Source organism: Caloenas nicobarica, chromosome 10 (assembly GCF_036013445.1).
Source record: "Caloenas nicobarica isolate bCalNic1 chromosome 10, bCalNic1.hap1, whole genome shotgun sequence".
In the NCBI taxonomy this organism is placed as follows: domain Eukaryota; kingdom Metazoa; phylum Chordata; class Aves; order Columbiformes; family Columbidae; genus Caloenas; species Caloenas nicobarica.
The window spans coordinates 8079412-8093957 of record NC_088254.1 but is presented as its reverse complement, the minus strand read 5'-3'; the positions used below and the strand labels follow the sequence as shown (position 1 = coordinate 8093957).

Genomic DNA, 14546 nt, shown 5'->3' with positions numbered 1-14546 from the left:
GCTCCTATGAACACAGTATATTTGGCTACACAGTAGCATTGAGGGAAGGGGAAGGAGGAAAAATTGATGGTGAAGATAAAAATTTCATTGAGATTCTGCTGTTCCCCACAATGAAACAACTGTTTCACTGAGACACAGAAATTTGCCTGAAGTTCCCCACCCATTCATCTATCTCAATTAAGCCATCAAGTTCTGTTAAAACCTTAAAAAGAAGCAGGGAGCTCAAGAGGCAGATCATCTGAGTAACAAGTTGCTTTATCTATCACTGTTTTACTATTTACTTCAGAATAACTGATCTAAATGTCCAAGAAGAAAAAAAAAAAGTACTAAAGTAACATCTCAGTTATGTTGTTTTGTTTCATCAAGAACTGAGGAATTCCAAGAGCTGTACTGATTTAGCCAGCTATTCCCTTCAAATTTTACTCCTCTATTTTTATCCTATCAGCTATCTATCTTCGGGCTCACAACACAAATGAAGCTCTCTTGATAGCATGTATCCATAACAATATTTTAGAATACTATACTGTATTTACACATCAGTTTTGCAACTTAAAAATAACCGGCTAGGTCAAAGGAATTACAAGAAATAATAACTGGTCTGAAAAAAACCCCACCATCCTGTGTGAGAATCTAAATTAAAGTCTTGATTTTTAAGAAGTATCAACTTAAAGTTAGAATTATAGGACAACACCAAGCAAATATGTAATTCGAAAATGTATCTATTTAAATGAAAGCACTCAAGGTGACTATGCCCAATTAAGGTTCTATTAGAGAATACACATTCCATAGCTGTTCACACAGCTGAAATCTGAGGCCTTCTTACCACAGAATTAGGAAATTTTATCTTCAGTTTTGTTAACACTTGAACAATTTCATCAAATTCTATGAACATAAAGGAGACGGTGACGATGATTCCAGCTGTTTGAACACTCCAGTTTCGATCCAGGCACTCCAGTGCCCCAGCACCATACAGGCAAAGGGTGTCACCTTCCACTTCCACTAAATGAGACTCAAGAACAGACAAGCCTTGTACTGCACTGCTCAATATTGTATCAAGTGACCTGTGGAGGAAATAAAGACGCAGTGATATAAAAGAGATTATTTTGAGACAGTAGCATCACTCCATTTAATGACAGTCATTTCATTTTCCAAAACCAAACTGTCAAATATGATTGCATTTCTCAGCATTCATTCATTTGCATACCCAATCTGCTTCAAAAACATGAAGGGCTGGAAAATCCTCTTTTCATCAAGTAACATTGCAAATGTTCTACTTCTTCAGCAGAAACACTCTGGGTGCATTTGAGTTGGACGGGGTAGGGGGTAATCTCATTAAAAGCTTTAGCTCAGAACGTTAAGATACTTTGTTGCTTTAGATATTTAAAACCAACTTCAAACAACAAATTTAATCAAGCAACATCGCCTTCATGTTCTGTTTGCACATGAAACGTAAAAGTTATGACATGAGTAATTGCTTTAAGAACTGACCAGGATAACCAGTCCAGGATAATGCTAGTCACAATACTGAACAGTTGGGTGGGGTTTTTTGTTTTGTGTGTGGGTTGTGGTGTGTTTTGGTTTTTTTTTTCCTTTTTTTTTTCTGGAAAAAGAGTATCACTCCTTCCTCAAACCCATATGTCGCACTATCTCATCAGGATTCATCATTCTGCTTAGAGTTGAGAATAACGTATGGCTTATTATCCTTACTTAATCCTTAATTAATAGGGATGAACAAGTATTTATTTAAAATAATGTCAGCTTTACAATTCACTACAGCAATTTTAAAATTAAGCAATAAGTCCAGGTATTCTCAACTCTCATCTCTTCATGTCTTAATTCCTAGCTGATAACTCAGCTGACTGGACCTGAAGTGCACAGAGAATTCAAAATGAGCACACATCACAGGTTGAGGCAGTTGCATAACAATTGTGACTATTTTATTCTTTACTACTTGCCTAGTATCTTTAACATACCTTGCTTATTTGACTACTGGTGATCACTTGACTGACGTTTTCTTGACAAAAATCAACCAAAACTCTAAGATTTTAGTCTTTACAGGAAATGTTGAGAGCCCATCACTTCACATGTGAAGCTGTAGCTACTTATCTATGCTGAATTTCACCTGCCATTTTATTGCTTAGTCACCCATCTTGAAAATATCTTCTGAAATTCTTCACTACTACAAAACATAGTAGTAGATCAATGTCAGTTTTAACTCAGGGGGGTTAAAGAGATATAAAGCTTCAAGGCAAAAAATGGCAGTGTTATCTACAGCTTCTTAATTATAACACATCGCAACATCTTCATTCATCTGTTTAAACAATATAAGTCAGTGATAAAGATCAGTATCACACTTTCATTTCTCTAACCAGCCCTAAGAAAGAAAAATTCCAAACCTGAGTATCCAATTCAGAAAACCAAATGCACTGTAATTTGCATAAGAGTGTTATATGCAAATAAAGTACATGGTTTAGTATGTTAACACTTGGGGAGGGTGAATTTGATGTTTCATTAAAATAACCACTTTGATTTCTATAACGCATTTTACACATCTTAAACTACAAGAACTTTCACAAGCCCACCAAAACAGACTTTATACGTTACATTTTATTACTGTACATTTGACAAAAACATCCTAACATACATGGTCAGGAAACTACAAGGAATAAACCAACTTTAGCTACTGTATCCAGCATAAGCAGAGATCACAATTACACCAAGATCTTTCCTGCAACTCCACAGAAAAAGTCTTAAATGTTGCTTAGAAGGATCATTTCTCAAGCAATGAGAACCTGTTCATTGGCAGGACAATACTCAAGCTACCATAGTTACATCGACTTGGTCACATGGGATGATTACTAACAATTAAATTGTGCAGAAACCAAGAAGGCAAGAAAGCAGTGGCTGAACATATGTTTGGGGGAAAGCTTTGGAAGCACAAGAACAAAAAGGATTGTAGAGATTTTAAAATGCTAAGGAAAAAAAAAGTTTCAAAAGATGCAACACTGTACTGGAGATAAAAACCTGGTCTAGCCAATACCAGACTGAACTCAGACAGGTTCTGTTTGTGAGAAGCAAAGAAGTCCTGCCCGTACCTGACATTTCCAGTGCTTATCAGGCACAGCAGGAACCTGGGCTTGCTACTGAATTCAGGCAGACTATTTTTTCAGGCTTTTCCAGGTTGAACATGTGCTAGTTTGGTTTTAGCCAATCCAACGCACACATTGTTTATTAAGTTCTACATTTGGTTTTTACATTATACGGAATGCCAGATGGCCACCGTTTAGATGCAAATAAGCAAGCCACAAAGTGTATCACAAAAATAATATATTTTAAACCAACAATACAAAAGTTATCTTAGGAATAAAACTAAGTCAAAGAACAGCTATTGTTAAAATGGCATGAGTATGAAAGCAGTCCAACAAGAGATGCTGCTGTTCAAACTAAGAACATAAATTCAACACTGAGTTTACGAAACCTGTTGATAAACAATATATCCTCATTTTGTTCATTTCAAGTGAAGGCAGAAATTTAAGCTGTTAAGAAAGCAAACAGCCTTGAGAAAGTTCAAGAATTCATATTTAACATTTCTTGCAAACATGAAGCCATCCTTTCTTCAGCAAAATCACATAATAATTTAGCTTGCACTTCTTTAGTCGGTTAGTTGCTGTTACATTACTTATTAATAGACATTGTGTGTTACTAATGGCGAACAGCTTTAACCACAAAGTAAAGCTCCTTTCAGGATTGATTTGGATATATTACTTTTGATAGTGAAATACAGTGAGATCTCAGAGGTGAGAAGTATCAACCTGGAATACAACACATGAACAAGAAGTATTTCCCAATAAAATACCTGCTTTCTTCAGGAAATACATATGCAGCACTGCCATTGATCTGACAGGGCTCATTATCTTTATCTTGGTTTAAAGAAGCCACAAGAGCTATTTGATTCTGCTGTATCTCCCACTGACGAGCAATATTACAAATCGTTAACCGTTTCTTTTCCTGAAACAATATAGAAAAGTCATAATTAAGTTATGACAGTGCAGTATCAACACACTTGTTTGTTCTGAAATAAATATGCTGCTTAATCAAAACATTTTAAGCTGAAGAAATTATAGTACTGGTTGGTGGCTGTGCATTAAAAATCCATGCATCATTCTAGTGCTATTTTGCATAACTGCCAGCAAACAATGATTTCACAAAATTTGCCATAACACAAATGAGAAAAGTAACAAAAACCCCACAACTTGTGAAAGAATGAAGTTAAACTATCTATTTTGGATAACCACAGAAGTCTCATTTTGACAGTCTGGAGCTGCTTGTAGTTCTCCTCCCACAAAACAGGGCAGACTGCTTGTACTTTCCTTCCTGCTGCCAGAGTGACCCCAGCACTTCAGCTAAGAAAATCATGCAACTGCTCTAAGTCTCAGCAGTAACTGCAACATACTCTGTGTGAGGGAAAAAGTGCTGTTTTCTGAAAAAGGGAAAAATAAATTTTACAAAACCAGAATATGAAATGGCTTTTGTAGCAGATGCAAGGACTACAACAAATCTAAGTTCAAATATTTTGTAGTAGTTTTTTAAAGCAGTTTTTATGTTCTAAACAGGTCTTATCAATAAACCACTATTTCAGAAGTCTATTAAGTACTTGATCTTGTATAGTAATGCAAATCCTGCCAATTACCTACGGTTCTATATAGAGATTATTATTCTAGTCTATGATATAGGCATACACGATTTAATATATCCAATTTAGCACATTTTGAAAGGTTAAAGAACAAGGTGCTTTTGAAGAGTTCAGCTACCAGTTCATGAGCTCTTATTAAATGAAAACTGCACAACATAAATAACAAAGGGTAAATTCATTGTTAGCTTCACTTCATTTGGTTTCTCTGAGCCCGATGTAATTCTCTGGGTGTCAGCCATCTCACTGGTACACTGCTCTCCATGAAACTCTAACAGTGACTTCGAATTTCCGAGAGGAAAATATCATAGAGGAGCTTAGCAAAAAATAAATTTACATCCACAAAACATGGATAAAACAGAGCATCAGTCAAAGCCAATGATTTCTTGGTTTATCCCTAAACTGATATGGCTATAGAAATGTAGCTTTCAAAGTCCATAAAAAAAGTAACAACCTTAATTTAAAGCTTCCTACTCTTTCGAAGTATTAAAACAACCCATGATATTCTAAGAATCCTTTAATTTATCTCATGTACTTCAGAATGTCACTATTGAAACTGCAATACAAACAAATGTCCTGATATTTTGGAATGCAGGCGGGGAAAAGGCAAACCTAAATTTGCCCTATGTAGTATAAAGAGTACTTCATAGGTACCCTGTATACTTTTCACTAATTCTACTCATAAACAAGGGAAGGATAAAAGGTGCATACTCTTCAGATGTACTAATGAATAGTCTACTTCAATACTATGAAGTTTTGGATTGAAACAGCAAGAACTTGTTAGCTTCGAGTTGCAGTGACCTCAAATTGGGTTTAAAAGGATCTCAGGCAAGATAAATCCCTGATAATTATTTCCTTTGAGCATAAAAGCTAACCACCCTTATCAATTTCTTACCAGTGTTAAAAGCCTCTCTAATATCACAATTTTAAATATCATTACATTAGCTCTTGTCTCCTTTAGAATATTTTGTCAGGCTGATTAAAATAGAAGAAAAAAACCCACAATATTGATTAGGATTAAGAAGGCTGTACCAAGAATCCTGAAGGCTAGAAAGGCTTTATTTGTTTTAAAATTGTACATATACATTTCTATTTTGAGACACTCTATGGCTGGGGACATCCAAAAAAAAAAAAAAAAACCACAAACCACAAAGTTTTATTACAGACCCATTTTTCAAACAGGAAAAAAAAAGATAATTTATTTGATATGCCTACATAGAAAGGCAAGGGAGCAGGGTAAATCTAATTTTACAATCAGAAAATAACACTTTGATATATTGTCTGTCCCATACTTGCTGTGCTCCTAGGTTTAATCTATAGCAGGAACATGTGATTGTTACCATCAAGGTTTTACATAATTCCTCTCACAGTGGGCTAGTTGTAGACACCACTGCACTATAGCTCACTAAGAATGTTCCTCACAGCACTCAGTGGTAGAGATGTGAAGTGTAAAATGCTACAAATGAATATTTCTTTGGAAAACAAAGTAGTAGATGAATCAAAAAAGCCAAGTATGTCACCATTTCTGACTGCTAATTTGTGGAGCTTAGGTATTTCCTTAAGAATAAAGAACAACTGCATACAAATGTTTTGTGGTAAATCATTTAACACCTACATGCAAATCCCTAGTGCTGCACCTATTAAACACAGAGTGAACACCATGACCTGCTTCAATGACTGATAACGCAGAGATAGACCTACCAGACTTTAAATACTGATAAAAATAATGTTCATAATTGCTTATAACTGATGCTGAGAGCACATGGAAACTGCTTTAAAAATTCCCTTTTCCTGAAAGTTTTTCTATTATAAAGAGCTCAAAACTCTATTTCACATTCAATTTGCCCAAAGATTTCTGACGCTATCTGGTCAGACTACAGTAAGAGCTCAACATCTACAGACTTCAGTGATGAGTGGGCTTCATGTCACAGAGAGCAGGGCAAGGTGAAATAATCAACATTTTCTTCCAATCACATTAAAGAAAATTCTGTTTGTTCTGGAGGGTGAGGGTCTCCTCATAACCTCTACTGCTCTGTCAGCCCTCAGCTGTGGGCTGCTCGTTCCTACTGAGCTTAGAAAACTTCCAAGAATACATTTTACAAAAAGCAAATTTTAGAAGTGTGAAGAATCTGCTAGCAATAGCTATTTATTGTTCCAGTAAATATTAAGTTCAGCCTCTGCTGGAAAGGAATTACATTCTCTGTACGTTTCAAAGTACATTTTGAACTTTCCCCAAGGAGGGGTTTTAAGCAATAAAAAAAATAGTCTGGAAAAAGACAGATGGAGAAACTTTGCTATTAGAGTAGTATCAGCAAGCAAAGATGACGTGACATTGCCAAAATTAACTTTTTTGACACAATGAATACAGGAAAACAGCAATTGTTTGCTACTGAAGGAGCACTCAATTTCATTTACACTGCAGTGTACTTTAAGAAACTTTGGAGGAAAGCGACAACAAAAATTGCAGAATATGATTCACTAAGTACTTTCTTCCGATTTAACCATGAAGAAAATACTATAGTTCACATCTTTTTTTCACTGGATGTTTTATCTATGAGCAGATTCGATCCTTTCAATTCGAATGTGTTGAACAGGTAAAAGAAATCAGAATCATAATACATAAGAATACATTTACAAAGATATACAAAATCACCAAATCGTGCAAAAGATATTGGTGTTTGCCTCTTATGCCACTTAACTATTTGAAGATAAGACAGACATCTTGATTAAAATACAAAATGTACAATTTGATGTTGAAATCTGAGAAACAATAGCATTATACATTAAAAAGATTTTTTTTTTTCCTTCCAATGGAAATTTCCACTAGCAAAATGCACTGAGAAATCTAGGCTGTCAAGACAACATCTGTGCTACAAGGAAACATTACATAAATGGTTAAGAACATGAACTACAAATAAACACTTCCAATACCTACTTTTTTAAAGTCCAGAGACACAGCTTTTCAACAGCATAAAATAACACTATGTGTCAATATTATTTACTTATTTCCTATTTCTTTACGTTGCTAAGAACTGGCATCAAAACTTCAAACCTGAAGACATTTTAAATGCATCAGTGTCTTACAGGAGGAAAAATCCAAAAACGAACAAAAGCGCCCACACCCAAATGCCAAAAATAAAAAAAAACAACCAAAGACAACACTATATTTTTAAATACTGTACCTAAGACTTTCTTGGTTTTTTTTACATATATATAGAAATAAATAAATGAAAATCAAACTATGCACGGATACGAACACACAGAAAATCAAAACATATTTTTAGGTACTAGACATGGAATTTTTTTTTCCATTTATGTATTTAGGTTCTTGAGGTTTTTTTCTATGAACTTAAAATGTCTTTTAATACACTGGTAACATACTGTGTCCTCTTCTTTTTCAGAGTTACACACATTTGCTACACTTTCACAGCTTCCTGCAAGTCCTTTCAGTCTAATCCCCTTAATGAAACATGTTTTTACCTAGGCAACTTAACAAAACGGATACACTAAAACTTGTTTGTTTGTCTGCGAAATTGTAAAAGCTTTCTGTATAACCATTACTGGATGACAAAACCAAAACGATGAAAATGCAGAAAAGAAAAATTATGGAATGCAGATATTCTTAGATCCTTGAACTTTGGTCTCCTATTAGCAACACAGGTTATTTGGGCCCCAGCCCTGCGAGATTATTCCAGAGTGCTCCTCAGTCTGCCCTGTCAGAGCTGTTCCATCTCATGCATATGAGCATTCACCAGGCCAGGTGGGCTGGCAGATCAGCGCTCTTCTGAAAAACACAACAGCTGGGGTCTGACTGCTGCTCTGATGACTGCGTAACTCCTTCTACAAAAAGGAACAACAGGAAAGAATGAAGGGAAAACCACTTCAGAACACCCTGCAGGGCAGCAGTTAGAGCACTCATCATTGTTTCATCTGAAACAGGGGAGACCGAGTTCAAGGTATCTGAAATCACTGAAAAGTCTGGATTTACTTTATCTGTGCATTTGTGACAGTGAAGTTTGCCATCCTTTTACTATGTCACAATCATGTATTCAACTGGGTTTTTTTGCTGAAGTATAACTTGCACGGTTGACTGAAGAGAGTTTCAGCTGTGGAGTGCACTGCTTAAAATAGACTTGAAAGAGACAGAGGCGTATTGGGATTTGTAAGAACTACAGAAAAATATTAGGGTATAGGTTATTGCTGTAAACTGGCTTACAGTAGGCTTAGAACAGTCATAGAAAATACCTTAAGCAAGGCCTGTCTATGGCTTTCACGCTTCCTTTCTTCCTCCTTCCTTGCTGCAACAGATGCCATACGTCTTTCTTCTTCCTGGATGAAAAAAGAAAAACAGCCTCAAAAAAGGAGGAATTAATGAGGTTCTAAAAAGATTTAGATGCAAATACTCAGGATAAAGCCATTTAAAAATAGCATTTGTAAAGCTCTTTGAAAAAAGTATAAAGCATATGGGCAGTATGACACTAACAAATTTTTAAATATTAACAGTGCATTGTATCTTTGCAGTAGTTTTTGCAATTAGTAGGACCTGGAAGAAAAGACAAGAGTGAATGAGCTGAATTCTATTTATTCTTGAATCATAATCCAAGATGTTTTTTTAATCATTATACACTGTTTCCAGGGGCTTACTTTTCTCAATCAGTAACAGAACAGCAATCGGAACAGAAGAAAATAATATTTGCAAAGTTAACTATAGTACATTATCATTATTTCTGATCAATATTATTATTCAAGAAGAAGTTTCAAGAAGAAAGCCACTGATTCCTAAATCATGAAAGTCACGTAAACCAAGATGCTTAATTTTCCTGGTACAGCAATTTAATACTGCAATACAGCCATATTAGGTCGAACGCTCCCTGTTTATAGAAGTCTAAATGCTCTCACAGCAAAGTATTTTTAGAATATGTATTTTCCAAGTAACAAAAGAAATGTTCACTATGAAGTAAAAAGTGTAGAGTCTTTCCAACACAAATATTTGGGAAGCATACTTATTTTGATTTACTTTGCATGCCATTTGGGTGTTTCTATTAAAGTATCTTCCCAGAACATACAGAAAGTGTTTTGATTTCCCTCAAAATAGACAGCCCCTGTCCCAACCTTTTCGCTTTCCAAAAAGTTATGTATTAAGAAAATTAACAAGCAAAAATGAACAGAAAACATCATCAACCATGAAGACATATGGATATGTCAAGACTTCTCCATAAACACAACATGCTATGTTTAGAGCACTGTAAGAGCCCCTAAGCATGTGGCTGAATGCTTCCTGGAAGATAAAATAAAACAGGAACTTCACACTTAGCATCATAAAAAACATTTGTAAGAAAAAAAACTTCCAAAGTATAAGAAGTTAGGTTCACACAGCAGACTTACTCTCTTACCTGTGTACAGCCCCCTGAAACACACTGACACACCACAGCTTTTGACATCAGTCCGCAAGGTGATTAAACAACAAACTTCCAAATTGTTCCTCCACAACTTTAACCTACTATACATATATTAAACAAGAGGAATATCATAATGCAGACTAAGGCATGAGGCTTTGGATACAGTAAACTTCTCTAGCCCAACTATATGCAGGAATTTCCCTGGAACATTAATTGGAAAGTCTAACTTTTTTTTTTTTTGGTCCTTTTTTTCATTTGTTTGGTTTTGTTTTGTTCTGAAAGCAACTTCTGGCCTTTTGAGGGTGAAGTTTTGTTGGCCGCTTCTTCTGCTACTGGGCTTTTCAGTTCTTCCTGAACAGGGTATTAATCAAATGGCTGGTGTCATAGAATTACAGAACAATTCAGAAGAGACCTCAAGAGGTCACTACTCAATGTTAAAAGGAGGATCAACAATAAATAAATAACTAAAACTACATATAGATATAGGTCTTCGAGAACCCAGTACAACAAAATACCACACAATGAAACCCAGTACCTGAACAGGAGAGTTCAGAGTGAGACTATGAAAATCATGAAATAAACCCATTGCAGGTTTATGTCACAAATACAAATGTATAATTAATAACGCAAAATAGAAATGTGCTATTCCTCAAGGTATGATAGAAAATGTTAAGAACTAGAACCACGACCTTCATGACAGCCATTTGAATTACATGTTGTAGGGTAATACGTTTGCATTTACTTAAAAAAACCCTGAAGTCTTAAAATATAAATGCTAGCAAACTACATTAGTGACATCTTTCCATAGAAAGTGGGCTAGAGTTGTTCTGGATTTTTTTAATTTTCTAATTAAAACTCTTTATTTGACCTTGAATTTATGCTTTTTAAACTTGGCTTCTTAAAGAAACAAGCTTTTTACAATTTCAGTGTCTTGTTCTTCCCTAATGACTTTTCAACACGTTGAACATATAAAGTAACTTAAAGTATGTTTAGAAGTCTCAAATTAAGGGGTTTTTGATCCCTAGAAGTTATTTAAAATTGGTATGTAGGAAGAAGAGAAATGTAAACTAGTTTTCCCACCAAGGGAGAAGCAGCAGAAACCATCCATTCTATTTGGCAGAAAACAGCTGGCCAGTCATCATAGACTCCACTCGAAACTAACCAAGGTATTGCCGTGTTTCACACTGGGGAAGTGAGAATTAAATAACAAAATGACACTAATCTATAGGAAATTAGCCCTCATTAACCTTCCTCCTTTCAAAACTACTTTTTTTTCCCCCCAAGCTTTAATGCAAACATCGCAAAGTTCCCTAATTCAGTCTTCTCTCAGCTTCAACAAATCTGTCTTCGTATTCTATCTTCTATCTCAAAGCCTTCCCTTAATGCAGTCCAAATGACACTGTCATCCATCCGTGAGGGCCTACTGCCCTCATTTGAGGCAGTTCAGTGTACGAGGAATAAACTAATGCAAACTACATTCTAACAAGAGTCTTCTATTAAACTGAATAAGACTTTTTTCTTGATCAAGAGTTTACCCTATTTACAGACATTTAAAATATACTGTTTCTTTTACAAAATAAATTAGTTCAGCCTAAAAAGAAAATATATCCTATTTCTACACAGTATTCATAAAGGCAGAATGATAAACATCTGAATAAAGATCAAGGGCCAGATCTACTTTTTACAGAAATCAAATCCACATATGTTTCTTGACTAATCTTACACAACACATACAATCAATCTTGAAAACATACCCACAACTCCCTCCAACCTATGAAGTTATAAAACAAACCCATTAATAACCTTGTCACAATTCATTTTTACTACAACCCTTTCTTCTCTTTTAGAAAAAATTTGAAAAGAGCTGTAGCTATCTCCCTTCTCCTTTGTTCCCCCTCATTATTCTATTGTCCGTAACTGTTTCATCTTTAAACCAAACCTTGCTGGACAAGGTGGGATGCTCTTCCAGAAGGCCAAAGTGTCAGCAAAACAAAAGTACTTGAATATCCTCTTGTATATTGAAATTTCCTCCATTTATTAGTTCTCCACTTCCCATCTAAAAACTAAATGGCTAAGAAGCCATCTTCCCAAAAAAGAAAAAAAAAAAAAAAAGGGGGGGTACACTTCCTAAAGAAGCGGAAGTCTCACTTTCTGCAATGAGCTTTTGAGGTTGCCAGGGTACATTCTCAGTGTGAACAGGACACAAGAGACTGAGGCCCACGGAAGCCCCCAGCATCCCCCAAGCCCTCTCGGTGTCTCGGGCGGGCCGAGCGCTCCCTCTGCCGAGCAGCCGCGGGCCCGCAGCGGGAGCCCCGAGCGGCCAAACCCGCCAGGCGGCACCGGCCTCCGCACCGGGAACACCCGGCGAGGCCCGAGCGGCTCCCGGACACCCAGAGCAATGCGTGCGTTTCCTCACTGCTGCTTCTCTGTTACTCAAACAAGGTCTTTTTTCAACAAATGATACCATCTAGGTGACAGGAGGAAAAGATGCTAAGTTAGCACACGACAAATGCAGTATTTCGTTTCCATTATTGAAATAATTTTAACTATAGATTAGAAACAGCTCTAGTACACTTGATATAAATTACTCTAGGTAACGAAGAAAATTGAGAACATGAAGAATCACCTGGAATATACATTTAAGCTTTCAAGGCATAGAGACTCAACACAGCACACTTTAAATACACAAAATTCTGCTCACGCTTGCAGAAGGCAGACTGTTTGTGTTATTGTGTACACCAGAGGCTGATCTTACACAAGAATGAAGCAGGAATGTAAGGATGGTTCTAGTAGAAATACAGCTAAGGAAATAACAATCACGACATTTTTGATGAATTGTTAAGTCATATTTGACAACAAGCTATATACTGATATTTTACTTTTGGTATTAATTTAGTATATTTTTGCAAGATCTGATTTCAGAGGATTACAATCAATAATGACTCTAGAAGTTCCTGAGGTATCTTATTTTCAAGCAGAAGAAAAAAAAAAATATGGATCCTTCCCTAAAAAAAAAACAGAACACTTTGTGGTGGTGATGGAATCACTATCAACTTTTATTAGCAGTAGAAACTACTCCCTGAGCAGCAGAAAAATGTCTAAGCAAAGAATCAAATCCAAACACAGCTCTCTTACTTTAAGCATCCAAAATCTATAAAACCTCAATGAAAAAAAGCAAAGTTTTACTGTTAAAAATATGCAGCTTGTCTTTCAATTTGGGAACCACAGCACATTTTTTAAAAAAGATATACACATACTAGATATTATATATTCACACACATATAAATATACACTTAGGAAAATCTGTTGAGAAAGTGTATTTAAAGTGATGGGTAGCGAGTGTTCCTAGTTAAATAATTTCTCAGTGAGGAATATGTACACATTTCATTCATATTTTAGTATTTTATTACATGTCTGCAGACAATATCTGCTTACTGTTACTACAGACTGGAGGGAAAAAAGCTAAATTGCAAGCACCACTGGATAGGTCCACTTTTCCAAGTTCAAACTAAGAAATGCATTCAAAAAGCTTCAATGCCCAGAAAAACAACCATTATGGTATGTTAACCAAACAATGTGAATGACTACATAGCACCCTGCGCCTGCCTTGACTGTAACTCACATCAAATGCACAGAAGGCTATTTTAGTGAGCCATAAATCGAGCCACATTAGCCCAACCTTTGCTGTGAGGTAAAGGTGTAACTGCTGCAGACAGTTACTGATGGTTAACACGGGTGACATGCCGGAGTCTGTCCAACCACTACAATCCAGTCTCCTCCCCACTCTTTAAGCCTCCAGATTGATCTATCAAAGTTTCAGAAAATCAAAGATTTCCATTGAGTTGATGTTTTAGATACATAATACAAAATGGATGGGGTTTTCAGCTGAAAATCTTCTAGTGGGGACAATAAGTGTTTACAGCCTTACAGTGAAACTCCTTACAGATGAGCAGCCTCCACTGATTTCGCCACCTCTGTGGTTTAAGAGCTTAAATCTTACATTGAAGAACGGCTCAGGAATGAGATGGCCTAAGAAAACATCAACTTCCTCACAGGTAAGGGTTTAAAAGTTGTCATAATACGATGCAATCCCTTGAACAAAGACAAATCTGTCCCAACTTAGGAAATACTAGAACAATTACAATGCAAAAAAGTTCTATTCCAAGTGCTGTGTATTGGATTTGCATGTCAGCTATATGTTCTGAATAGTTCCCCTAAGACAGAAGCAGCTACCACCAGACTTTTCTCCATAGAATCCTATAGAAAAGGCCTGGCACCAAAGAGAGTAAATCTCCTCGAAAAACCAATATATATAAAGATTCAAAGTCTCTTAGGAACTTTTGAAGACATCCTTCAGATTTTATTCTTTCTTGAAATAATTTTCTTGTCGCAGTGAAGCCAGCAAGTAAAAGAAAAGTTAAAAAGCAGAAGTAACTACTGTGTAAAACCCAGTTCTC

At 35.9% G+C, this 14546-nt stretch overlaps 1 protein-coding gene across 1 annotated transcript in view; it reads right to left on the bottom strand.

The window, feature by feature from the left end:
* The window catches only part of LRRC49 (leucine rich repeat containing 49), a 46409-nt gene that overhangs the window by 8334 nt on the left and 23529 nt on the right, over positions 1–14546 (bottom strand). The window contains exons 11-13 of the mRNA XM_065641783.1: positions 8936–9019; positions 3857–4008; positions 824–1061 (exon numbers count right to left, since the gene is read on the bottom strand). Coding sequence (XP_065497855.1) covers positions 824–1061; positions 3857–4008; positions 8936–9019 — 474 coding nt within the window. The remainder of the gene's footprint in view (positions 1–823; positions 1062–3856; positions 4009–8935; positions 9020–14546) is intronic.